This window comes from Rhipicephalus microplus, chromosome 2 (assembly GCF_043290135.1).
Source record: "Rhipicephalus microplus isolate Deutch F79 chromosome 2, USDA_Rmic, whole genome shotgun sequence".
Lineage (NCBI taxonomy): Eukaryota > Metazoa > Arthropoda > Arachnida > Ixodida > Ixodidae > Rhipicephalus > Rhipicephalus microplus.
Window position 1 is genome coordinate 288782440 of NC_134701.1, and position 25622 is coordinate 288808061.

Genomic DNA, 25622 nt, shown 5'->3' on the forward strand with positions numbered 1-25622 from the left:
TATGACATGACGATAGTTATAGCGCGAGAACAGAACGACAAGGAACAGAGAGACGTATCCTTCTTGTCCCTTTGTCGTCGTTCTGTTCTCGCGCTATAACTATCGCCGTGTGCTAAGATTTAGGTGCACGTTAGGAACACCAGGGCCGAAACTTCCGAAGCCATCCACTACGGCGTCTCTCATTATGTGGTTTTGGGACGTTCAACTAAACAATTGATTAAATGAGGTGAAAATTATTGAAAAGGTAACTCATTCGAAATAACAAGACTGCGTGGTTCCAAACGTACGATGCACTATGTTTCTGCAATAATAATTTTGTGATTGCCCGGTTCATTTTGACCTCGCTAGATGAGGCCACCCATCCAGTCTCTCGGGGGCTAAAACGTTTGCTGCTTCTATGTACTGGCCATTCTATCTTTGGTGATCCGGCTGAAACGATGTAATCGCTATTGGCGCTCGCACTTCGGCATATTTTGACTGGATTTCTGGAGCCTCAGCCGTGCGGATATCGCGAGTTCCTACGAACTAAGGTAGGTTTGCGAGATAGCGCCGCAAACGTAAAGCCTATCCGGCGGGTAGTTTATACGCTGCGTAAAGGTTTACGTACTGTAAAGACCCGCACATGCGGAGATTCTATCCGGTAACGTAAACAAGTATACGTATACAAGCTTAAAGTCCCTACTATGAAACTGAAGTCTGCGCAAGCAGACTTCAGTCTCATAGTGTCTCATGTCTCATGTGTTTAGTGTCTCATGTCTCACAGTCTCATGTGCATGATATATGTGTTCGCGTTCCAAGCGAGTGCCAGCAGAAATGTTGAAATTCGTTTGTTCGAAAGCTAGCAACGCCGGATTGCATATTTCGTGGCCAGGCTTCGGTGTTTTTGCTGTAAATTCTCGCACACAAGCCGCCAGCGTTCTGTGGCATTGAATATGATACACTGGCATGGTAGAACACTGCGGGTCTTACGTTATGTGCAAACGAACCTAAAATGGGAGCGGTTTGTTACCTGGCGTATTCGGTTGGCCGCTCTCTTGCTCAGAGTCTCCAGATGCTGAGGCAGCTCGTAATCGGAGCGCGAGAGGCAGTGTACCAACCGAATACATCGGCGATCTCAGAGCGCAGCTAAGAGCAGGTAAAGCCCCTTGATCAAGGGGCTTTAGGAGCAGCGCGCCGTAGCGTCACCGTGCAACCAGCGCGGGAAGATGCCGGGTAAACATTGCCGCGCCACGTCAACAAATGTTGCCGATCAGTTCAGTGGACATCACTGACATGTCTGGTCTTTCTTATACTCTCTCTCTCTCTCTCTGACATGTCTGGGCATAGCGAAAGCTTTCTGAGCTGTGCACATAAATCTGGCGATCGTCCTCGTCCGAACTGCAATCTTCAAGGCAGGCTGTCTGCGAGCTGCTGTAACGGCAGCATTGACGTTTCCTTCGCCTTCGCTAGCCGCCTCGTTATTGACATGGTGCATTTATGACTTTGTAGCTGTGAATTTTTTCCCCTACGCGCGCAAAAACGCCATTAACAACGCACGTGCACGAACTATGACGGGCCCGACGATTCCCTCTTCCGAAATGCACGCTCGCGCTCTTCACCTCACCTTGTTCACCTGCCGGCAGCCACGTGATTTGCCGGCTTGTGTCACGTGATCCGTCCTCTCGGTCAGATCGCGTCACGCTCCCCTTTCCCCCGAAAAGTCAGAGTGGTCGGCAGCGCTCCGAGTCAGAGGCCGACGCTCTGAAAGAGCCAACCGAAGGTAGCCAGAGTGCTCAAATGCTACCAACCTAAGGCGCTGCCACTTTTCAGAGCACTCTAGAGCGCTCGAAAAGGCCCAACCGAATACGCCAATCATCATTACTATTTTCTCCGTGGCATCGAGTTTTCTTCTCTCTCACTTGCTCACTTAACAAGCTCGTGCTTAGTAAAATTCGCATTAAGTTGCTATTATGACCGCGTGTAATATCCAAGTGCGTTATTAACGCATTTATGCTTTGCTCTTCCGACGAAACTGACTTTTTTTTCCTCCAGACAACAACTTTCCTGTCGAGATAACGACCGTTCTTCGAGACCACCCGAGCTTGGATCCGGATGAGTTGCAGTCTCTCTTCAGGTGAGCTTCGCTTGAAATAACAAATGCTTTGCCTGATATGTGATTGTCGCGTTTCATGGTCAGAAGCCTAAGGGAATATATACTTTGGATGTGGTATTAGTATTCGGAGGTGCACAAGCGAGTAGACAACACGCGTTCCTGGTGCCTTGTTATATAATTATTTAATTGTTATTTTATTGTCCTTCTTATGTACCTAGAAAAATAGCAAGGGCATCCCTTGAAGACCGTTATATATACAGGGTGTTTTTTAAATCAATACAGATTTCTTTAATAACGGTTAGGCACTTGCAATCTTTGCATGTGGTTTCTAGGCAGAGGGGCAAAAAATTTTGTCATCATCATCATCAGCCTGACTATGCCAACTGCAGGACAAAGGCTTCTCCCATTCTGCTGGTCAACTCGGTCCTCTGCTTGTCCTTGCCAACAGCAAACTTCCTAATCTAATCTGCCCACCTAACTTTCTGTCTCCCTCTCACCAGCTTGCCTTCTCGTGGAATCCAGTCTGTGGTCCCCAATGACCAGCGGTTATCTTGCCTTCGCGCTACTGCCCTGCCCATGACCATTTCTTCTTAATGTCGACTGTGATGTCCTTGACACCCGTTTCTTTCCAAGGGACAGAATGCCAATCAAGAAGGTTGTAAGACGAGGGGATACGATCTCCCCAGTGCTATTTACCGTGTGCTTACAGGAGGTTTTAAAAGGCCTATAATGGGAAGAGGTAGGGATAGTTAATGGAGAGCACCTTAGTAACCTGCGCTTCGCCGATGACATTGCATTGCTGACTAACTCAAGAGACGAATTGCAATTCATGATCACTGAATCAGATAAGGAGAGTCGAAAGGTGGGTTTTAAAATTAATCTACAGAAAACTAAAGTAATGTATAACAACCTCGGAAGAGAACAGTGCCTCGAGGTCGGTAGCAGCGCACTTGAAGTTGTAAAAGGTTACGTCTAGGACAGTAGTAACAGTGGAGCCGAACCACGCGATTGAAGTAACTAGAATAATAATAATAATAATAGGGTGGAGCACAATCGGCAAGCATTCTCAAATTATGAATGATAGATTGCCACTACACCTCAAGAGGAAGGTATATAACAGCCGCATCTTACCGGTACTTACGTATACGGAGCGGAAACCTTGGCGATTACAAAGAGGGACGCGCGAATTTCGCTTTGCGTAATTCGAATGATGGCGCGTCGCGCGAGATTTCGCCACGCGAGCTCACTAGCGCCAGATTTCCCTCTATGAGCGGAGTGTGCTCTCTTAAGTTTTTCTTTCTCTATGATAATACTCTATAGATGCGCCATCGGTATTTATTGGCCGTTTTCGTATGCTCATTATTAGCTCATACTTTTGCTTCAAGATATATGAACACATATATATTGCATATATTGATTTATTCGTTTCGTAGCTCGTTATATCGGTGAGCAACGCCGAAAGGGGCGTTGTGCGTTTAACGAGCGCTTATCGCGTGATACGCAGATAGCTGTTCGATAATGCCCGGCGCGAATGTACAAACAGTGTTGACGTGCGTTTTCGCTCATCAAACGCGGCCGCCTTCCGGTGTGCTATATTTTGCGATCGTCATGCAGGCCACGGCGCGAATAGCGGCCTCGTGCGCAAGTAAAAGGACGCTCGAAGAAAGGGAGGTAAACGCTAATGTAAACGCACTAGAAAGTTTCAGCGTGACTCATTAAACGTGTATGCACGATTTCGAGGGTCGCGCGTTTGAGCCGGAACTAGTTTGTCTTGTTTTGTTACGCCCTTTTATTTATATGGTAGAATTTTGCTGTTTCGCGATGTTTCGTTATGTTGTAAAGGTAAATTAGCTCTAAGTGAATGCTGTCATCAGCCGGAAATGATTCGTAGCACGCAAGAAAATCACGCGGGGTACTTCTGGTTACGGCATCACGCAAGAAGCTATCGTTTCTTCTTTGCTTTAGCGGGAAATCTGAAGAAAATAAAACTGTCAAGGATGATTTCATTCATTTATTTATTGTTTGCTCTCTTTTTCCCCTGTGTTGGCTCGCTTTCTTTTCGCTGTGATCCCTGTGCTTCGTCTTCATCTTTACCGCGCCGTTCCCATGCAAGACGGTCAGCCAAACCATCTAGCCAACAAGTTAGACTCAACTTGACAAGTGTTCGGGTTTGTTCCGTGGTGGCGTATGCATAGCCGCAGTTTACATTATCTGCCTAAAAAAAACTGCGAAAGGAGAAGGTGCTTCTGTAAACGAGAAGTCCGACAGACAAAAATGTATTTCATTATTGATATAATGCAAACTGAAAAAAGGAAACGATTGCGCTTCAGACATCCATAAAACCTATGCATGATGACCGTATGGGGACGAACTGTTTTCAGAGACAAACAAAGATGGAGCTATATGAGTTAAATGACGCTAATGAAAAGGAAAAAAAAAACGTGGCTGATCCCCCTATATAGGAATCGATATAACGCGACTGTGAAACGTGTCATTAAAGAGGTAGTTGAGCGTTTGTTGCGCATTGTTTCAGTAACAAATTGCAAAGTCACGTAAGAAACGGCAAACAGCTCGAAACTTGCAGCGCACACCTCAAGCAGAAAGTACGCACGAAATTAGCATACGCAGGACGAGCGCGGACTAACAACTGCCGCAGTTCGACACTTAAAGCGCGCTCTTCAAACCGAATTGCGCGCGAAACGAGCGCACCAGAATACACAGGACGAGCGTTGAAAACTGTCACACTTCATCCTGCGTAGTGTGTCAGCAGCGCGCTTCTTCCATAAACGCGGCCGTGACGGCTGCAACGTGACCTTCGTCCTCTCCCGAATTTCGAGTCTGATAAGCGCGCGCGCAGGAAAGACCGGGCCCCGTGGAGGCGGCGCCTCGTGGAGGGAACGGCCTTCAGAGCAGAGCCCAACGCCAGTTTGTCATGCGATCTCGCCACTGATAACTAAAACGCGCTACAGTTTCGAAGCTATGAGGACCGCCAAACGGTGTGCGGTGTAGATAAATTACTTGCCGTTAGCAGTCCAGACAGCGTATACGCTCTGGGGCGTAGTGGATAGCGCCGCACGCTGCGAATCGAGAAGTCGCTGGTTCGATTCCGCGCGACAGATGTTTGTCTAGTATATATGTTGGACCTCATGGTCATGGAGAAGGGTAATGAGCGGTTAAAGGCGTTTCGCAATGTGTTTATCACAGTGGTTGCTCTGGAACGACAGACGGTCATAGATGTCGCAGCCGAAGCGGAAGTGCCGCTGGAGAACCTTCCGCCGAAAGCGCCCCCGCAGTCGTCACGTTGACGCTGCCGTGCCCGCAACGGAGCTTTTTCGGTGCGGCGTTGTTTCTAGCGTGCGGCATCGCGAGTTAACTCGGCGGCGTGACTTGCAGGATCCACAAGCCTCTGGCGCTTGCATTTCCAATTTAGCGCTGTTTAAAAGGCTGCCAGATCGTCGGTACGCAGATCCTGCTGCACTCGGCCTTCCGGGCCTGTTTTTGAGCCCGGACTGCAACATCGAAATGCGATCGAGCTCTTTCCCGTTTCCACTGTCTGCGCTATTCGAGAGTCGTCTGTGGCTGAACCACGTGAAAGTTCTCAGTAGAAACTGATGCGCGCGTGCTCGGCGCCCTGGCTGCCACGGGATGATCGACGTCACTCACAACTCAGTCAATGGTGCGCGTGCTTGGGTATGACGCTGAGAATGACGTAACTGATAGTACAGCCAATGGAAACCGCTCGTGACACCGATGCCGAACAGTTTTCGTTTCTCCTAGCCATATACAGCTATCACTTGTCGCGAGAGCAAGGTTTCCAGCTCCAGTATCTTCTCAGGAAATTTGTGCAAAACCAACTCCTGCTTCTTTTTTAAGTCTTTCTTTGTACTCTTCTACCTTTGGGTTTGTTTCTCTGGCCATTACAGAGCTTCGGTTTTTGACTTTAATGGAATGTGGGATAAATCGTGTTTTCCAGCCTGGGACAGGCGCCTACACGCTGCGTTTACGGCTTACCAACGGAGCAGTCAAGGTCGCCCCCGTTCGGGATTAGAAGGGGAAAGCTTACTAGGAAAAGCGTCTAGCGAGAGGCAGGTCCGGCGCCACCGTCCGAGTCTAAGCCATTGTTAACAGGCACGCGTGTCATTGAGAATGACATGGGGACGCGACCACTTAGCCTGACCGAGACATAGTGGCGGCAGGTAAACGACCATATTCGCTCGCGCTGTTGTTAGGATGTCGGGGCGCCTCGCTGTCGCATGTGCACCTGGTAAGCAATGGTGTACTCATCGCTCTTAAGGACGCTTCTAGAAAGCAACAGTTAATGAAAGAACTTACGGGGCCCGAGCGTGGGAACGGCCGCCGACGGTAGTCGACCGAAGGAAGCAGCACGGCCTGGTATGGGAGAGAGTGTCACGTGCGGAGGACCTTTCCCTTTGCGTGTTTCATTTTGGTAAGGAGGTTTTTTACAAATGTAGTGCCTTTTATGAAAGTGTTTCTGTGATTGGTTGAGATGTTGCGAGTCCGAACATGTGATTGGTTTTTGTGAAGACTCTTTGTTCGACCAAGGGTTAAAAAGAGGATGTTTGAACTTGAAAAGTGAGCGGAGCGGAGTCGGGGTCAACGGCGGATCTCACCACCGGAGACCAGCTATGCGGGCCGAGGGGTATGCCACCATTTTCTATGTTTTGTCTTTGTAACCCAGTGCATTTTGTAACTTGAAGTTGTGTTAGCTAAATAAACCCCCAATGAGTGCTCCCCGAATTCATCGTGTTGACTTCTCATCGATTGCCTCCGCGGAGTTTCAACCACACTTATTCGTCTCCCTGGTCGTCCGATGCGCCTAACTTGAACAACCCCGACGTTTCGCTACACACTGTTAAAAAAAAAAAAAAAAAAAACTTTATTTGCGCACAATGCGGATCTTGCAAATGGCCGGGAGCTTTTCCCGGACTCCGCTGACCCTTGTCATCATCTCTGCCCATTGGACCAGCTGGACAGAAATGTCTCCCATTGTTCCTATGTGTTGTTCATATTGTGGTATTCTATATTGTAAAGTGTTCACTCGCACGAAACGTGAAACAGAGGTGGTGCGGTCTCATACCACGGACATATATCTCTGTGTATGTGTGTGTGTGTGTGTGTGTGTGTGTGTGTGTGTGTGTGTGTGTGTGTGTGTGTGTGTGTGTGTGTGTGTGCGTGCGCGTGTGCAAGCACTTGTTCCATCTTATCCAAACGATATCTTTGCACTAGGATTGCTAAGTTCCCATACGCATCTTGAATTGTGTGTTTTTCTTACGACGTCCTTTCACGTGTTGTTTTTGTTAATGCAGGAGGCTGAACACGCTCAACAAAAGTGCCCGGTTGAAGAGCGACGGGCTAGTAAAGCAGTCGGTAAGATGATTTCTCTCTGGATTCTCCGTCGGTTATAAACCCGCATTGATGCAGTGGCTTCGAAAACTTCACCTCGAAATGCGGATGTCAGTGACATCTGCTATGAATTCAATGCTCTCAAAGGATTCGAGGCTGCACTTGTTCTTGTTATATAACCTCATTAGATTGCTTCAACGTACCCTTGTCGCGGCACAGATGTTCTTTTGCCTCGCCCCTAGCAAATATATATATGTAGACATTCCAACAAGTAAGAAATGCATTTCTGATTTGTTGGAATGTCGAGCTAAATTAAATATAGGAGGGAAAAGTGCTTATGTACAAAGTGTGTCCATTCCTTCGACTGGCTGAATATATATATATATATATATATATATATATATACACACACACAAAAAGTGATGCTGGGTCCGGGTAAGATTAACCGTAGGGAAAAAGACGCACGCACTTCGTACGTGCGTGCGTCTGTATACGGATGTATATATATATATATATATATATATATATATTGTGCACGCAGCAGAGTGTATTGCAGTTTTCAGAAGGTCATTACACTCCACCGACGCATATAATAAGAGACGACGATATTGCACGTAGAGAAGTTTGCTTGGTTTTGTTTTTCTCCTCTGTAGAGTCACGTTCTTGGGAGCAGATGCTAGTGTCAGGTATTGCAAGACACGCTTGGTTAGGGAGTTATGGAATCGTGCTGCTTTACCTTCACGTATTGAGGAAGTCCTGCGCTCCTATGTCCATGCTGTAAGAATCTGGACGTCATCCTACTAAGCAGGTTAAGAACCACTATGTAGTCATTATTAGAAAGGGGCAAAACCGTGTCAATACAATACAATTTGTGCAGGCGAGGTTATGATAGTGTTCATTATACTTGAGAGCGTTCGCTTCAGAGCGTTTTATTAAAGCCTAGAGAAGTATTGTTGTTATTATCATAATGTTGTTATATCACTATTTTTTTCAGAGTTGTGTCGGTCTTATAGTGGAATCGGGAACAAACTAAGGTACTGCAGATAACTATACGACACTGAAGCTGTGAGATGATAAAAAGAAGAAAAAAAGACTGACTTTGCAGCTTAGTCAGAACATTCTGTCCTACACAACTCAGTCATTGGTGCGGTTGGTATCCATGGACATGTTTGCTCTTGAAAACATTTAGCCATTCCTAATTCATTTTCTTAGGCATTGTTAAAGAAGGGCTTGTGTCTTACGCACTGTTTTACGGTACTGCCACATTCCTTTCTCAAGTTTTCTAACCGCCCCATTACACTGTCAGTAATTCTCTGCGCAAACCGTGCCTGCAGTGTTCAAGAAACTTAAGGACTGTAGTAGATTATTTTGTTAAGATTAGACCCACATCACGAACCAACGTTACTTCGCGAACATTACAGGTTATTTTGGAACCTACTCGGCCACTAGCAATAACATCATAAAATATTCCACGGCACGTGTATAAATGCCAACGTGCTTCACCGCTTGTCAGTTGATCGACGGCCGACACTCTGTTTGCCACTATCAGTGCCAGTGGGCATCGCTGTAATATGACTTTCAGTTTGCGGACCACAAATTCGGCCACAAAAACAGTTTCATTTTGTAATTATAGTCTGCTTCCTTCGTCCTCGTCATGATCCCGTGACAATATGAAGCCTCGAAGGAAAGTATACGTAGGCCTCTACTGCAGCACAGTGCTTAGCTGCCCTGTCTTCCTTAATAAATTACAGCATTTGATTGATTTATATGTAGGGTTTAATGTGCGAAAACCACCATATGATGATGAGATATATAGTAGTGGAGGGCTCCGGAAAGTTCGGCCACCTGGGGATCTTTAATGTGCAACCAAATCTGAGCACATGGGCGTACAGCATTTTCGCCTCCATCGAAAATGCAGCTGCGATACGATCCCGCGACCTGCGGGTCAGCAGCTGAGTGCCTTATCCACTATACCACCGTGGTGGGGCAATAAATCACAGAAACTTGGCGAGATCTACGTAGTTCACTGAACAGACCTTAAGAAATGAATGGCTAATTAACGTTTGTACCAGTGCAAATTAAGTCAGCCATGAGCCTTGAAATTAATTCTTATTTGGTATTATATTATCACTTTAATCCGACTGCGCTGAGTGATATATAATATATATATAAATCATGATAATATCTTACTATATTTTGTTGATTCAGCGATTAATAAAAATTTACTTGAGTGGACAAACGTATGAAAACATTTAAAAGTTTCAACGTTTCGGCTGGACGCTGTGGTAATCCCGTCTGGAGCCCTTTGAACCTTGTGGGCTGTTCGTTACGGTGGAGCAGTGGTTAGGGTGCTTAGCTGCTTATATGAAAGCCGCAGGTTCGATCCTGGCCGCGGAGGCCGTATTTCGATAGACGTGAAATGGTAGAGGCCCATTTACTGTGCGCCGTCAACTCACTTTGAAAAACACTATACGATCAAGTTTTGCAGAGCCCTCCGCTGCGCCGTCTCTTATAATTAAATATTTCATAGTTCTGAGACATAGAACCTCTTATATCATCATTATTAAACCTTGCACGCTTAAGCCTTCTGATAAAAACAAAAAACACTTGATAAATGTTCGCTTGTTGAAATGCAGCATTTTGCGAACCATCGACGGCTAGGAAAACATCTAGGATATTCGTCCAAGCACAGATCATCGCTGTCTTATAACTATCGTTTTCGTAACTTACGGCGTGTAGCATATGTGAGAGCGGGTAATTGTGTGCTCTCCTTTATAGTGCGTACTTGCAATGGCTTCATCTCGAACTCTCACCCCAAAACAAAAGAAAATGACTCAAAGACATTAACAGACGCTTGAGCAATTAAATAAATAAGCATGCATGCAACAAAAATGTCACAGTTTTGTCACAAGGTCGAGCAGCTAGTGAATGCGACAGCAATAAATTGCCAAGTTACATGAAGCAATGCTAACAGATAAGTTCTTTGGATCCGACCTGGCTTAACTCTGCAAAACGCTGGCGTAAGGGAAGGTGGTCATTATAGGGAGCGAAGCGGTTTTGGCACTGTCATTAGATCAATATGAAGAAAAGGGTCAGAGCGCTGCATGCAAAAAGGTGCGGGCCGTCTGATGATTCGCGCTAGAAATGTAATAGCGGAATCACTTGAGCACTGTTGATCGCGATCAAGGGTGATCCGCATCAGACTTCTTGATCGATATCGTGTCTGTTGCTGGTACATGGTACAGCCTTATTCGTATCGAGTTTGGTGCAGACGTCAGTGAGATCAAAATGCGCAGATCGCGATTGTCTGCACCTCGGTTGGACCTGATCGCTATTAAATGTCGCTGTGCATATAGGAGCACCTGATCCTGATCAAGTCGAATTAGGATCAATCCTCATCGCGATTGAAAGTTACCGTGCAACACCGGTGTGAATAAAAGCACACAAATTTCCCCACCCTTCCGAGGCACGCAGCACCTTTCCCAGCACCCACATGCGCCTTAAGCTCGATAAAACACGGGCTGGGCATATCGTTTCTGCTTGAAGAGCAAAAAAGGGAGGATTGCACAAAATACAGCGCAGCAACGACAGAGAGCACAACTTCTGTGCAAATTTCCAACTGTGTCAGTCACACCTCAGGCAAAGAAATATGAGCCAGAGAGAGGGTGAAAACTTCGTGCGGTGTGTTTTTGCACAGTCCTTCCTTCATGAAACAATGCACCAACTCGTGCACTAAATGTACGCTACAATATTGGAATTGAGTGACGAGTGTGGTTTGCCTTTTCTGCAGATGCACCACGACAGTGACGAGGAAGAAGGTCCCGCTCTGAGCTACAACTGGCAATTTCATCGGAGCAGCCGGCGCTGGTCGCGCGTCTCTCCGCCCTTGCCCGTGGTGGTCACTCCGACGGGGTCGCGCACTACTGCGCAGCACACGACACAGCAGCAGCAAACGGCCGAGGCGTACAGCTCTCACGACAGCGTGTTCTTGGATGAGCCGCGCAGCAGCCCTGAAAGCCGGCTTTCGACGAGCGATGAGCGCCTGGTGGGCGCCGACCTCGAGGGTTCGCCAGGACCCAAGCTCCGGCGCAGTGGCTCCGAGCGGATACGCGACGCCATCCTCCGGAGGATGGACAGCTTGCGCGGGAACCGGCGCCGAAAAAAGCGCGGTGCCCTGCACCAAGGTCAGCGTTGATTACATGTGTTGTAATTAGCCACGGGAACGCAGGATGGTGCTGTCCTGTGCTATCTTTCCTGCCTGTCACGTAGCCAGAAAATTGTTCGAAATAAGGGGGTGGATTAGGGAATGCTTTGTGTGTGTTAGTGTGTGCGGTGCATTATATATGTGTGTGTGTGTAATTTCGAAGATAAGACACCCCCTCCTCTCCCCTAGGCTGCTTCTCTCTATTTCTTGCCTTCTGTTTTTGTTTTTTAGGGGCGAAGCACCTTAGGACTGAGCTTAGGACGTACACCCTGCGTAGCCATCTAATTACAGTTTCACCCGTTAAGACCAAACCACACGTACGCTGCCCAAGTGCGAGCGGGAGCTCGTGTATGTCGAGCGCAACTCGCGAGAAATGGCAACTTCCACTCACACACTACGCGCGCAAGCCTGCGCCGTCGTGTGCTTACTTAAGCTGGCGGAAATAGCTGGGGGGGGGGGGGGGGGCTGTTTTGAGCTGTTTATGATTTCCGAAGGGATCTATATGAACTTGAACACTCTCCGTAAGTCCAGCTGGTGCCGAACAAAGCCATACTGCACTACTCGGCACGGCGAGGCAAACATGAGTGAGTACACCAGTGCACTGCACATCGCTGCTGCACGCACGACGCATAGTGCACCGGAGGCTGATACGCCAAATTCACCGTGACGGGATCGAGCCCAACAAGTGCTGCTGGTTGTAACAACTCAGCACTACAAAGCACAGCTACCCTATCACGAGAACACACTTAATTGTATGGTGCACATCGCTGTCTCATGCAGGGATATAATATGGCAAAGGATGTATAAACAGAGCTCGTGAATGAATACATATGTCTTTGAGTGTACTTGTTCGGTATGTAGAAATATAAAATATACATTAAAAGGAAAGAAAAGGCAATCAAAATCAGTTCCTACATGCTGGCTAAGCCAATGAATAAGCCACACTGTCGTTGCGTGTCTGCAGAGCTCCGAGAGCAGTCAGCGCTGCTAGACGCGTGCCGTTTCAAAACTGACATTACTTCGCCTCAGACACTTGCATACGCACAAGGTTCTAGTGCACTTACGACATCTGTGCATGCACAATCAGTGGAGCACGCACCGGGTGTGCTCAAAACGAACAACTGCACGCTTTCGCAAGCTTTGATGCATGCGCTTTGAATGCATGATTGATTGATATGTGTGGTTTAACGTCTGAAAACCACCATATTAATATGAGAGATGCCGTAGTGGAGGGCTCCGGAAATTTCGACCACCTGGGGTTCTTTAACCTGCACCCAAGTCTGAGCACACGGGCCTACAACGATTCCGCCTCCATCAGAAATGCAGCCGCCGCAGCCGGGATACGAACCTGCGACCTGCGGGTCAGCAGCCGAGTACTTTAGTACTCGGCTGCTGAGTATTACTTTAGCTACTAGACCACCGCGGCGAGGCTGCGCTCTGGATGCAGATAATCTTGAAATCTTCAGTACAAAGAGACTACAGCGCTGCTATTGCTGTCGCCCGCCACAGAATCACCCGAGATGGGGTGCAGCTGCATCGTCTGTGTTATTGCCCCTTTCTAGTACATTATAACGGGGGTGTCCGGAACATGAATGGGCAGCACCTCCATCAGATGTCACGTGGGTTGTGTTCGTGGTTGCAGTTAGTCTTGGGTTACCTGGTGTTTTCCAGCAGAAGCCAGTGTTCTGGCTGTATCCCCTGCCGCCTGCAGCTGTTTGGTTCGACAATGAATATACCCATTCTTCTTCTTTGCGGCTTGGTTCTGGTTGCTCTGCATGACGACCCAATGGCTGGACACCTTGGCTTATTTTGTACGCTCGTGAAGATACAGGAAAAGTACTAGTGGCCCCGCGTCACTGCTGACCTCGTACACTACCTAAAAACCTACTGAGATTGCCAACAGGAGACACCGCAGACTAAGCAAACTGTACTTCTACAGCCCATCGAGCCACCTCATCAGCCATTCCCGCAGATTAGGATGGACCTCCTGGGGGACAGTGAATTGTCTTAGCTACTGACTACCTCGCCCGCTACGCTTAAACAAGGCCCCTGCTCAAAGGCAATGCATTCGAGGTAGCCAAATTCTTTGTTGAAAAGGTCGTCTTGCGTCATGGTGTCCTGTAGGTCCTCATCACCAACAGAGGTACAGCATTCATAGGTAACCTAACTCTGGCGATTTTGGCATACAGCCAGACAAGCCACCGCCTGATGACAGCGTACCACCCACAGACCAATAGCCTCACTGAATGGCTAAACAAGACCATCGTCAACATGCATGCTGGTCAAGTAAGTACGTCGACGTCGAACAGAAGACGTGGAATGCCATCCTTCCGTATTTGACCTTCGCATACAACACGGCAGTGCAGGAGATGACGCAGATGTCATCATTCAAGTATGTATAGTAGAAGCTCGGCAACGACACTGGATGGCATGCTCCCAAACGTCGCCGTCGAAGAAAACTTTGACCTCACCCTCTACCTTCAGCCTGCTGATCAACGCGCCAGCCTGCGCATCAATAATCAGTAGACGACCGACAGCTGCCACTACAATCTTCGACGAAGCTTCATGTAATACCAGCCCAGTGACCGCATTTGGGTATGGATGCTGATATGCCAACGTGACCGAGTGAGAAACTTCTGCGACGGTACTTCAAACTGTGCAGGGTATACTTTGACATCTGAGAGGTCCTAAATTCCTCTGCAATAAAATTTTTTTGACTCTACTCGGTGCACTCGACTTTCATTTTTTTGGTAAAGCATCAAGGCAATGCTTTTTTCAGAAGGGGGCGATGCCAACACCTTTGACAAGTTTGTTATCGCCCCATTACACGTGTGAATGCTCCTTTGCGCAAACCCGTCGATGAAATAAGAACCACTGAGATAATATTAGAACCTTCCGATGCGATTACACACACAAAGCAAACATTACAGACTGTTTTGAAACATACGTGGCTGCTAGCAGTCAAAGTGGCTAGAACATTCGACGACGCATATGTAAGTGCTGATGCACATAACCGCTTGTCATTGGTCATTGATTGATGGCCGATGCTCTGCTCGCCGCTTTTAGTGCCAGTGAATATTGCTATAATCTGACTTACCATTTATCGGCCACCTAGTACAGCCTAATAAACACTTTCATCTTGGACATACCGGATACTAGTTCTCACGTCACGACCCACGTGACAGTATAACAGAGAAAAGAAGACAAAGGAAAACCAAAGGAACAGGGAGAAATAAGAACGCACATGTTCTTACATCAGTAAACATGTCACCATCCACGAAAAGCACAGTTGCATAGCCATCTATCTAAGTTATAGCTGCCTTTAAAAATCCAGTTTCTTTATGATGATCGAAGGTGAGTTGCTTCGAGCATGGCCGGCTATGTGCCACTGAATAACATATTACTAAGCATTTATAAAAGACTCTGAGGAGGGTTGTCACTGACTTTCAAATGAAATTCATCAAACGATGAGCAAAAGTCGCCAGAAGTCTTGTTTCAATTTTTCCTTCAATTTTCGTCAAAAAATTCGCTGCTCTACATATGCGTGGCATACCTATAGTAATAAAACTTCCTTATTATGTGTAGCCACGTAGAGTATATGATAGCATTCATAAAGCGTGAAGTATATTGACGTTTTTCAATGCCAGTCACATCACCCGCTTCACCACGAGAGGACTTGGAAAGGGCATGCATGCACTAGCAGCGTCCCTGAATGGTAGCACCTCATAACAAAAGTTTGTGATAATTTCAGTTATAGCAAATATACGATAAAGTAGTCGCTACAACGAAAGAGGGATGGCGTGCATATCCTTCCTGCAGATTTAGAAAATTCTGTTGCAGTGGAATCATTTGGCAGGTAATCGAAAAACTTAATTACAAAGCAATGTAAATAAATTCGAAAGTGCTGTGTAACCATCGCAATGCCGACTTAACGCTTTCTGTATGGACGCTGTGCATTCACCTCAATGCAGTTTCTGAAGGCTGTCCAAAAAAGCTCGTCTTCTTGGCTCACCCGAAAAGTATAATCATAACAAATTTAAACTCAACATACGAAATTAGGGGGTACTATACAGCAGTGAAGATGTCGAGAAGCTATTCACGGCAGTTGAAGCTGTGGTCAGGACATGCGGCCTTACCGCAACCTAGCCACTTCAGAAGCAGAACTTCAAAACTCAAAGCTCTTAAAGCTCCAAAAAATGTAGTATAACACCACCGTCTCACGGCATATGAAGTACGTATTCCATTGACCCAAATTTTGCTGGGAAGTTGCTGGCGGATGCAACAGTGTGCTGGTGGCTCCAGGATCTATGTGAATTAGAAGATACACACGAGATACATGACAGGCGTACTAAATTGCCCATAAAGTGCACCTTCTATTAGTGAGTTTAAAACTACAAAAAATAGAAAAAAATGTTGTCGCCCATTTGTTTTGAGCACATATAGAGAATATATAGCTCAGTCACTCTGTCGAGACCTAAGCCGAAAATCGCCAAAAGTTTGCCATGTCGCCATTCATAATTTAGGTCGCCATGGGCCTCCCAAACTTGCCATTTTGGCGAAAAGTAGCCACCAGTGGCAACCCTGACAGTGAGCTAAATTATAGTTGTGCCATGGTATGGCGGCAGCATTAGCGCGGCTCACTTTGATCGAGGGGTTAATGGTGATGGGTTAGGCGTGTGCAGCTGCCTGTTAGCTGTCAGATTTGCACCAATGATCGGTGGTGTAGTTAAAGCTCACTCTAACCTGTCGTGCCACGACTCTAAATGTTTATTTATGACTGCTTCGAACGTCCCGTAGCGTGTGCTCTTATTTGACAGGAACAAGTGTACTTTGTTTGCTAATCCCTTAGTTTGTTGCGTGTTTTAATATCGTAGAATATATTTTTAAAGGCATATCACAGATAGGATGGCAGTCCACGGTTATGTAAGTTACTGTTATCAAGACGAGAAAGTTTGCTTATGCACGTAGACGTTGATGAAGGACTCCGCACTTTTCAAGTCGTGTGTGCGGTGATGAAGTTTGAAACTTTGTAGCATATGAAAACTATATAGCTTTTCGTGCAACTGCCCGATATCCGAATTTGAGAGAGTGGTGCGCGCCAAGTTCGCGTAGAAGTTCGCGTATAATTTGTTTAAATGCAAGCAATTGCTGCAAAATTATACCACAAAATCGCCAACAAACATCTTGTTGTATGATTATTAGTACTAACCTTGTTGGTGCTTAACCCCTTTTATTTTCACAGTCATGCATTTCTTGTCTCATTCACCTTCTTCACATGCAAGCGAAGGCCACCCGCAGTCAAAGTGGCAGTTAGGGTGCATCGCCCTGTCGCGGTGGTCTAGTGGCTAAGGTACTCGGCTGCTGACCCGCAGGTCGCGGGATCAAATCACGGCTGCGGCGGCTGCATTTCCGATGGAGGCGGAAATGTTGTAGGTTCGTGTGCTCAGATTTGGGTGCACGTTAAAGAACCCCAGATGGTCGAAATTTCCGGAGCTCTCCACTACGGCGTCTCTCATAATCATATAGTGGTTTTGGGACGTTAAACCCCACATATCAATCATATCAGTTAGGGTGCATCGATGTGCGCGAGTGGCAGATGCAATATGTCAGTACCTCGAGCAGCCACCGTCATCAGCTGAGCTCAAAACAAAGCTTGCCACACCTCTATTGCTGCCTGGCTGCACATTCGTTGTTTTGGAACAGGTGCAGTTACGTCGCATTGATTCATTTTGCCACATATAACGGCGTGGCGGCTAGTCTGTTTGCATTTTACGTACATATACTCATCACAATTTGGTAGCCACTCAAATAATGCAACTTCTTATCCCCCTCTCCCCCTCTTTCTTACTTAGCATGGTAGATAGTGCTCTTTGCATAATTCAGAGATTTTCTTTTTCAATGTTACTGAGTGCCTTCTTGGTAAACTTATTTTCAAACTTTGGTGTTTTTGGTAAACCACATAAATTTCTCAAAAAACAAAGCCCACTTATCAAATTCAATATATACCGAGTTTTATTCTCCTCAACTTAACTTGTCTCCAGAAGAAAAAAACAGCAAAATAATTAATGAAATGCAATTAATGATGATTTGATTTGTGGGGTTTAACGTCCCAAAACCACTATATGATTATGAGAGACGCCGTAGTGGAGGGCTCCGGAAATTTTGACCACCTGGGGTTCTTTAACGTGCGCCCAAATCTGAGCACACGGGCCTACAACATTTCCGCCTCCATCGGAAATGCAGCCGCCGCAGCCGGGAATCGAACCCGCGACCTGCGGGTCAGCAGCCGAGTACCTTAGCCACTAGACCACCGCGGCGGGGCAGAAATGCAATTATTTTATGCAGTGTACCATATTTGCGATTATGTTGCGGTAGCGACTACAGTGCTCTCAGCAGGTTCTTGCCATTTACGTAATGTTCCGTATGAAGTCCACAGTGATAACAAATAGCCCCGCAGATCGTATCTTCTAAAGTCCGTGAGATCTGCCGACGAACGCGGCTAAAGAAGAGATGAAACGAGCCGGCCATCTCTGTAGCACGGAGGGTGCATGCAATGACTCTCGTCTAATAATTGTAAATATCGACCTTCCTTTTACACCACAGGTCTGATGCGGACCTACTATATATCACTAATAACTGCTACACAAAGAAATGCAGGATGTGGGCACCAAGGGCAGCTTCATATACATCCTCTAGATTCATGCAGCCTCTGAATCTGTTTATAGCACCAGCTGCAGAATGATTTGTTTTCTGTGAAGGTGACTGTGCAAATGCTCACTTGCAGGTCCCGGCGCCGGCAACGATCCCACGGCGGGTGGTGGAGGTGGCAGCCCATGGTCAAACCACCTGGGTCCCGAAAACCATGCGCTCAGTGATTCTGAATGCTCGCCCCAGCTAGCACACCGTCGTAAAACAGGAAGTTTCCGTTCCAGGCACAAGAACCAACAGCCTCCAGCACGCTGGCTGTCAGCGAGTACAGAGCATGGTCGTGTGAGCATCTACGACAACGTGCCCGCCGGGGAAGCTCCAAACAACCAGAGTGAGCAGAGTTGTTCCCACTGCTTAATTCACCTCATCGCTCATGCCTTATACTTTTAGTCCTGAACCATTAGTGTTAAAATGAAGCTGCCAATCATGCGCAGCGATAGTTTGTTGGCAGTCAAAATCTGTTGGGGAAATAACAAAATTAACAAATAAATAAATTCCAGTTTTGTCGCAAAGGCGAAGCAATGCACGTGATAGCAACAAATTGGGAGGTCACACGAAGAATGGCAAAAAGATTGAAACATGCCCTGCGTTTTTCACGAACAAATAACGCATGAAACGTACTCACAGGTACAGATGAACACGAATAAGTATATCTGTTGTTTTTTCGCTGTGTCTGAAAAGCGCGCCCTTCTTGAAAACGAAGACTGTGCTGCGATTGCGGTGACCATTGTGCGCCCGGTGACTACAACAGAATCGTTTCGGTGAAAGCCCAAGGCGTACAATTGTCCCCACTGCGAGATAAGCGAGCACAGGCGAAAGCGTCCCCTCTCCACCGAACAAAGTACGCTTGGGAGATGAGAGAGCGGGCCGCCGCATCGTGAAAATTTGGCCATGCGCTCTCATTGCGTTATCTCGCTGGTAATTCTGAAAACACAATAGTAGTTCTCCAAGATGCCCGTCACCAGCAGAAAGTGGTAGATATCAATAGCTTGCCGTTTGAAGGTTGAAGGAGGTGCTCCTTCGTGGCTCAGTGGTTATTGTCTCGCACTCGCAATTCAGAGGTCAGAGGTTCGATTCCACATGCCAGAGTCATTTCCTGGATTATTTTTTTTTCTTGGATTTTCATATATATAGATACGTATACAGTGAATGACGGCGACACTCACAGCGACGCCGGTGGCAATATCCAGCCGACAGGGTTCATATAATTGCTATCACATGAAATTGTGCACTTCAGGTGCCTTCGTTGGTGCAGGTTGCCTTGGACTCCACCAGTGCCTCCTGCAATTACACATTTTGTTGATGTGCAGCACATATCCTGGACTGTTTACATTAGCTGTTTGCACAGGGCATGTTAACCTTGGCAATCCTTGTGGATGCATGCTCCTGACTCCAGAGAGCGAAGGAGATACTCATTGTGTAGTTTTTGGGCAAGCTTAGAAGAATGCCGCGTCACATGAGAGACACTCGGCACACCCTGTAACTTATTTGCTTCCTTTAATAGGTGCACCCTTGCAACAGCAGCCACAGCTGGAACAGGACCAGCCTCAAGACCTGCAGCAGCAACAAGACCAGCAGCGAGCAAACGACACTGGCAGTGTGGGATCAGGGTCTACAGGCAGAGGAGTGCCCGAGGAAAATGACAGACCGCCTTACACCTCCGAGAGGCGAGACTCCGGCGTCGGCTCATCGCTCACAAGAGCTGGAAAGTGAGTGGCTCATCATCAATCAATGGTGCAAGGAGGTCGTGCTATGCTCATAGTCCGGGCTTGCCTCCAATGCCTAATAGGCGTGTGCGAATATTCGAGCACTTTAAAAATTCAAACGAATGATAATGCATTCAAATTCACTTGGGTTCTAATTTAAATTATTATAAATTTCGAAGTGCTCAAAATGAATGCTAGATGTAAATTAGTCTGCATGCAGCCCCTTGTAAAGGTGGTTTCGCTGCAGTGGAGGAGTGCTGTACCATGAAGACACCTAGCCAGAAAAAAAATCTGCACTGTTGCGAGGTCCCACTTCAAGGTTAAACGAACATATTACCCTTACATTGATTCTTCCTTTTCAAGTTTGAAAGCCTGCTGCGTTGGCTTATATGCTATAAGTATAGTGAATTTGGAAATTTAACATACCTCACAGGTTGTCACTTGCTATTTTATTGAAAGTCAAATCCTGCTATTATTCAAAATTGCTTCCACTTCCTTTGAACCAGACAGGGCAACATTTGCACATGCCTTGTTTCAATCAGAAAATATATACATACTGTGCAGGTTAGTCGGGTCGTGACAAATATGATCATTTTTTTATCATAATTAATATATGCAATTTGAATATGATTTAAAATTATTAAAACCAAATTACTATTCGCTTAGGTCTATGCATTGGTACACATGAATAATAATATTTGACTCATTTAACGTGCCCAGGAACAATCATAAGGTTTTTGTGCAGGTGCATGCATAAATAAAACAATAAAAATGAACAATACAATACAGGCAGTCTTCAGAAAAGGAAATCAAATAAAAAGAGCGAGAACGCACAGACAAAATGAAATCGGCACAATGTGGGAAGAATAGGAAGGCAAGACGAGAATCATGGAAAGAGTGAAAAATGAAGGGCAGTATACACAACTACAGTTAAACCTCTTTATAAGAGGCATGCTCTGAGCAGCAATTCTTGCCTTTCATATGCGATGTCTTTTGTAAGCAGGGTACCTTGTGTGCATCATTTTCTGAATCCGTATTTCGCTGTAAGCAGACTGATGTCTCTTATACCCATTTGTCTCTTATCTTAGTGTCTCTTATAAAGGGGTGCGACTGTATGTGGAAAGCTTCCTGAAAGACAGAAAAGGGAAGAATCTATACATCCTGAAAAACCATGTTAAAACAGTGCAAGGCTGAGTTAAAAAGAATGACAGTGGACTCTGAAAAACATCAATATCATAAAAGATTACATTATAGACTCTCATAGAAGCGGTAGAGTGTTGAAAAAAGTTGAAGGTGCATGAAATGGTCGATTGTCACTGGTTAACTTGCACGGAATCCGAAAATTACACAACTGAGAAGCAAAGGGCATTATATAATACCGTGAACTAGTTAGTAAAGAAATAACAGGTCAGCGGGATTTCATCGGCACTGTAGTGATGGCAATGATAATAATCTGGCAGTGTTAGAACGAGGTCCAGAGTCAATAGAAAAACAAAATGGGGCAGATAGACGTTTTGTGGCAAATGACTGCTGCTGCAACTTTGAAATCAGTATGGACATTTATAGCAAGATGATAAATTGTTGAACAAGGAATGATGCTACAGCCACAAAATTTTTGACAAGGGGTTTTGTTTTCGTCAGCCCTTCCTTGTCAAAATATTTGCCGCAACATTTCCTGTTCAATGACTTTTCTTAATTTCAAGCTTTCATGGTCTCCTGCACATCTGTCTAGTTTCGATAATTAGGGTGTAGCATTAGAAACCAATAAAAAAAGTCATATAATAACTTCTATGTAATACCTTAAAATAATACTACATGTTTTATTATTGTTCTTAGCTACAATGTGTAAATTTTGGCTGTGGTGTCATCATCAAAAAAAAAAAAATCGGAGAGGTTTTTTTTTCCCAGGAAGCAGTTGCCTGTCCAGTATTCAATAAAGAATATTTTTCTCTCTTCTGTTTTGCATGGCCTGCTTTCATCATTCTGTTTTTCAAGAAATATTGCATTTACAAGACCTTGTGTATAGGCTCGTAGGAAAATAATGAATGGAAGAAACAGCACTGCAAAGTTCACAACGATGGCAGACAAAAGTGACACTGACATCTAAAAATGAACAACTGTCTAGATGTGCTTCATCAGTGTCCTTCTTGTCTGCCACCTTCATGAACTCTGCAGTGCAGCTTTTTTCTTTCCTAATTCAATGCCAGGCCAACTGAGATGTGTTGGTGTACACCAGTGACTTGGTATGGTGCACATTGTCATAGTGCACCGTCAACATAGCTTCATAACTACTCACTCTTATTTTGTCGTGAAGTTGCAGTTGCACTAGTTTAATGTTGCTTCTTGTAGACAAAAGCTGCCGGAGTCCGGGAAGTATACGCATTGATGGAATGCCAGAAGCCTTTTAAATTTCAGTGCCATAACGTAAAACATTGTATGAGAAGGCCAGGTTCCTTTGATGCCGTGTTTGTGACTTTTTCGTAGCTTGGTGTTCTCAGTAATGTTGCTTTGTAAATACAAATTACATGAATTCTAATCGTTCAACATCTTCTCTGTGCAGTGGGAGTCCCTGCAACCAGGGTTCTGCGTGGCATTGTTTTTCATCCTCACCTGAGCAGCTGACATGCATGACCGCACTGCGCTATGAGCACCTATCGGCTTCTCAATTGCTTGTGCTCAAAAAACTGGCGCTGCTTCACCTAACAGCTCTGATGGAGCGATTCTCGCCACCCTACCGGTCAGGCTGGGGCTGGGCTGTTCCCAAGTTCATCAAGCGCATGCGTGCTCCTGACTACAAAGGTCAGTATGTACCAAAGCACTGTGTTATTATTTCACAGAGATGGTGGTGCCTAAAGCACCAAATGTTCTTTCTCATATACATTGAATGCAGTGTCAAAGAAAGGGCATTCATTAGTCATAAGACAAGATAGCGCTTAATAGAGGAAAGATAAATGTTTCACATGAAGGCTACATCAGTACAAATGAAGTCATATAGCATAAATGCACACAGTCATATCATGAAGAATAACATGTTCTCAGTTCCTATTGAAGAAACACTGTTCAGCTACTAAAGAACACAGTACGACAAGCCTTTGTTAGAATCAAATAGCGTTACTCAAATTACCACTTTAATTAAAACTTTCCTCTAGTCCTGACCCTATGCATGCATTTTGGGATGAGGAGGAAGAACAACAATGAGAGAAGACAGGGAGATTAAGCAAGCATACGCCCGCATGCATTTAAGGCACATTACTCGAACTGTGCTAGTAGCTCACTCCACTTAGAGCGAATGGCAAGGTGTGCTCTCTCCAGTGATTGGGTAACAGACACCTCTGTTCATGTGTCCAGTTCCACACAGCACTTCACGAATGTGAGAGCCAGTGCTGGAGGCTTCAGCCATAAACATCTGAAAGTGTTTCACTTCCTGCTGGCATATATGTCTTCCTACAAAAGAACTTACTCTCGCAACTTTCACCAGTCGACTTTGTTGACTTTCTACAGCACTTAATTCTACGGTTTTCTTACTCTGCGCCACGCATCTGAAACGAAATGGGAGTAATGCTTCTCTTCTTTTAGATGGTGACACTGCCCTTGCAAACCTAGAGTGCACTTGGAGGTACAAGATATGGGAAATGTCAGGCACATTGGTGAACCTTTAAGGGGAGATGCAATTCGAAAGAGAAGCTTCGTTAATGTGCAGGCTAGGACAATAAAATATATTGCTGTATATATGAGCTTTTATGATTACTTCAAATATGTAATTCGTTTTACAGTAGGTTGTGCAGCTTTCATTTTGTGCCATGACAATGTGTAAAATATAGTTTGTATTAAACAATCTTTTTATGCCATTACACTTTTATGGTTCTGAGCCATCATTAGCTAATATTGCTGGACATTTATTGCGGAATACAAATAGATATAAATAAATTGCATATATGCCATATCAATGGACAAGAAAATCGTAATGTGAGAATTCTTAGAATCGTTAGCCCATACCACCTAATTGCTAGCTTTTGGTTTGTACATAGTAATTATACAGATGATATCAAGTTTTAACAGAGATACTTGCACCCTTCACATGTTGAAAAATATCTGGCCAATGTTTCATCGTGATCTGACTATCAAAGGTACCTTAAACGTTATGTCTAATATCAAGAAGTCCGAAAAATGGGTCTTGAAAAAAAAAACATTTTAAAGGTATAAGGCAAAGCTCATCCATGCAGCAAAAATGTGTTTTTTCAATGATTTTTTCCATCATGAGAACTTGGTGATCCTAATGTGGCTTTAGTGAACTCCTCATGTGAAATGCAGTGGCAAGCAGCCAAGTGACAATTTGCCGGGGACTCTAAACAATGAGCTCTTCTTAGTCTATAGTAGCCACCTTGTGCTCTTCAAAAGTGATTTTTTGTTGTGAGAGTAGAGAAACCATACTTGTGAAAGCAAATAAAAAAAAATATGTAGTTTAGAAGTAAAATTCGATATTTCTACTCTCACCTTCCCTTAAGCACATGTGCACAGTGGGTGGGACACTCTGCATTTATCGTCGTGGCAGAGCGATTGTGGGTTTCACTTCCTAGTCATCCAAATCGATCAAACTTCTTTTTCTAGTTTCTCTTTGTCGGGTGTCTTTCATTGACGTATCTCTGTTAGGGCAGTATACATCAGTGGAAGCTTGGTGGACCCTGGCATTTTGTATTTCTAACTGAGCTGTCCTGTTAGCATGGCATTGGAGACAAAAGCCACTTTTAGGAGCAGTAGTGCCAAAAAGCAGCATACCTGTCCCACATTCATGTGTGTCCTGAGGCCAAGCAACTGTTGTGTCATGTTTTTCAAACAGCTTAGTGAAGGAGGGAGAAGGACAGACAGTTTTATGTTTTACATTTCATCATTTATGTATGGAAGTTTGTACATGGTTGACATGACTGCCAGTTTGTGATATATGCACATGTTTATTTTCAGTGTTCAGAGCTGATGAGAGGCTCTTTAAAAAATGTAGGTTTTGTGTTCGAATGTGGCATATAAAATATTTTTTGCATAGTGCATCCATATAAAATGAGGTCAGGTACTCAGTCTCTACTGAAGTGTGGTGGTCAGGAGGAAACTATTTACCAATTAGCGTGCAATAAAACAAACACACAGCTCTTCAGGCTGTTGGAATTCCCATTTGCTTTCTCTTCTGTGGAGGTAATTGTTTGCTTTGTGGTGCTGTGTGTTAATCTGCAGACAAGACCGTGTTTGGAGTGCCCCTTAGCGTGTCCATACAGCGGACGGGACATGCCCTGCCACCATCCATTCAAGGAGCCATGGAGTTCTTGCGGAAAAGTGCTCCTGAGGCTACAGGCCTGTTCCGAAAATCGGGAGTTCGCTCCCGTATACAGAAACTTCGTTCACTGCATGAGTCTGCCACGGGACCCATTTCGTACGAGCAACACCAGGCTTATGATGTGGCTGACCTGCTGAAGCAGTATTTCAGGGAGCTTCCGGATGGCCTGCTCACCAGCAAGCTGTCTGACACATTTCTCTGCATCTTTCAACGTAAGTGGGTGCT

At 45.4% G+C, this 25622-nt stretch overlaps 1 protein-coding gene across 7 annotated transcripts in view; it reads left to right on the top strand.

Moving 5' to 3' along the window:
- Window positions 1-25622, top strand: part of cv-c (RhoGTPase activating protein) — a 557988-nt gene that overhangs the window by 509894 nt on the left and 22472 nt on the right. For all 7 annotated transcript variants that reach the window (XM_075882224.1, XM_075882223.1, XM_075882227.1 and 4 more), the window contains 7 exons: window positions 2032-2113; window positions 7420-7480; window positions 11247-11640; window positions 18445-18699; window positions 19873-20077; window positions 22635-22873; window positions 25298-25609. In XM_075882224.1, the coding sequence (XP_075738339.1) occupies window positions 2032-2113; window positions 7420-7480; window positions 11247-11640; window positions 18445-18699; window positions 19873-20077; window positions 22635-22873; window positions 25298-25609 (1548 nt within the window). The remainder of the gene's footprint in view (window positions 1-2031; window positions 2114-7419; window positions 7481-11246; window positions 11641-18444; window positions 18700-19872; window positions 20078-22634; window positions 22874-25297; window positions 25610-25622) is intronic.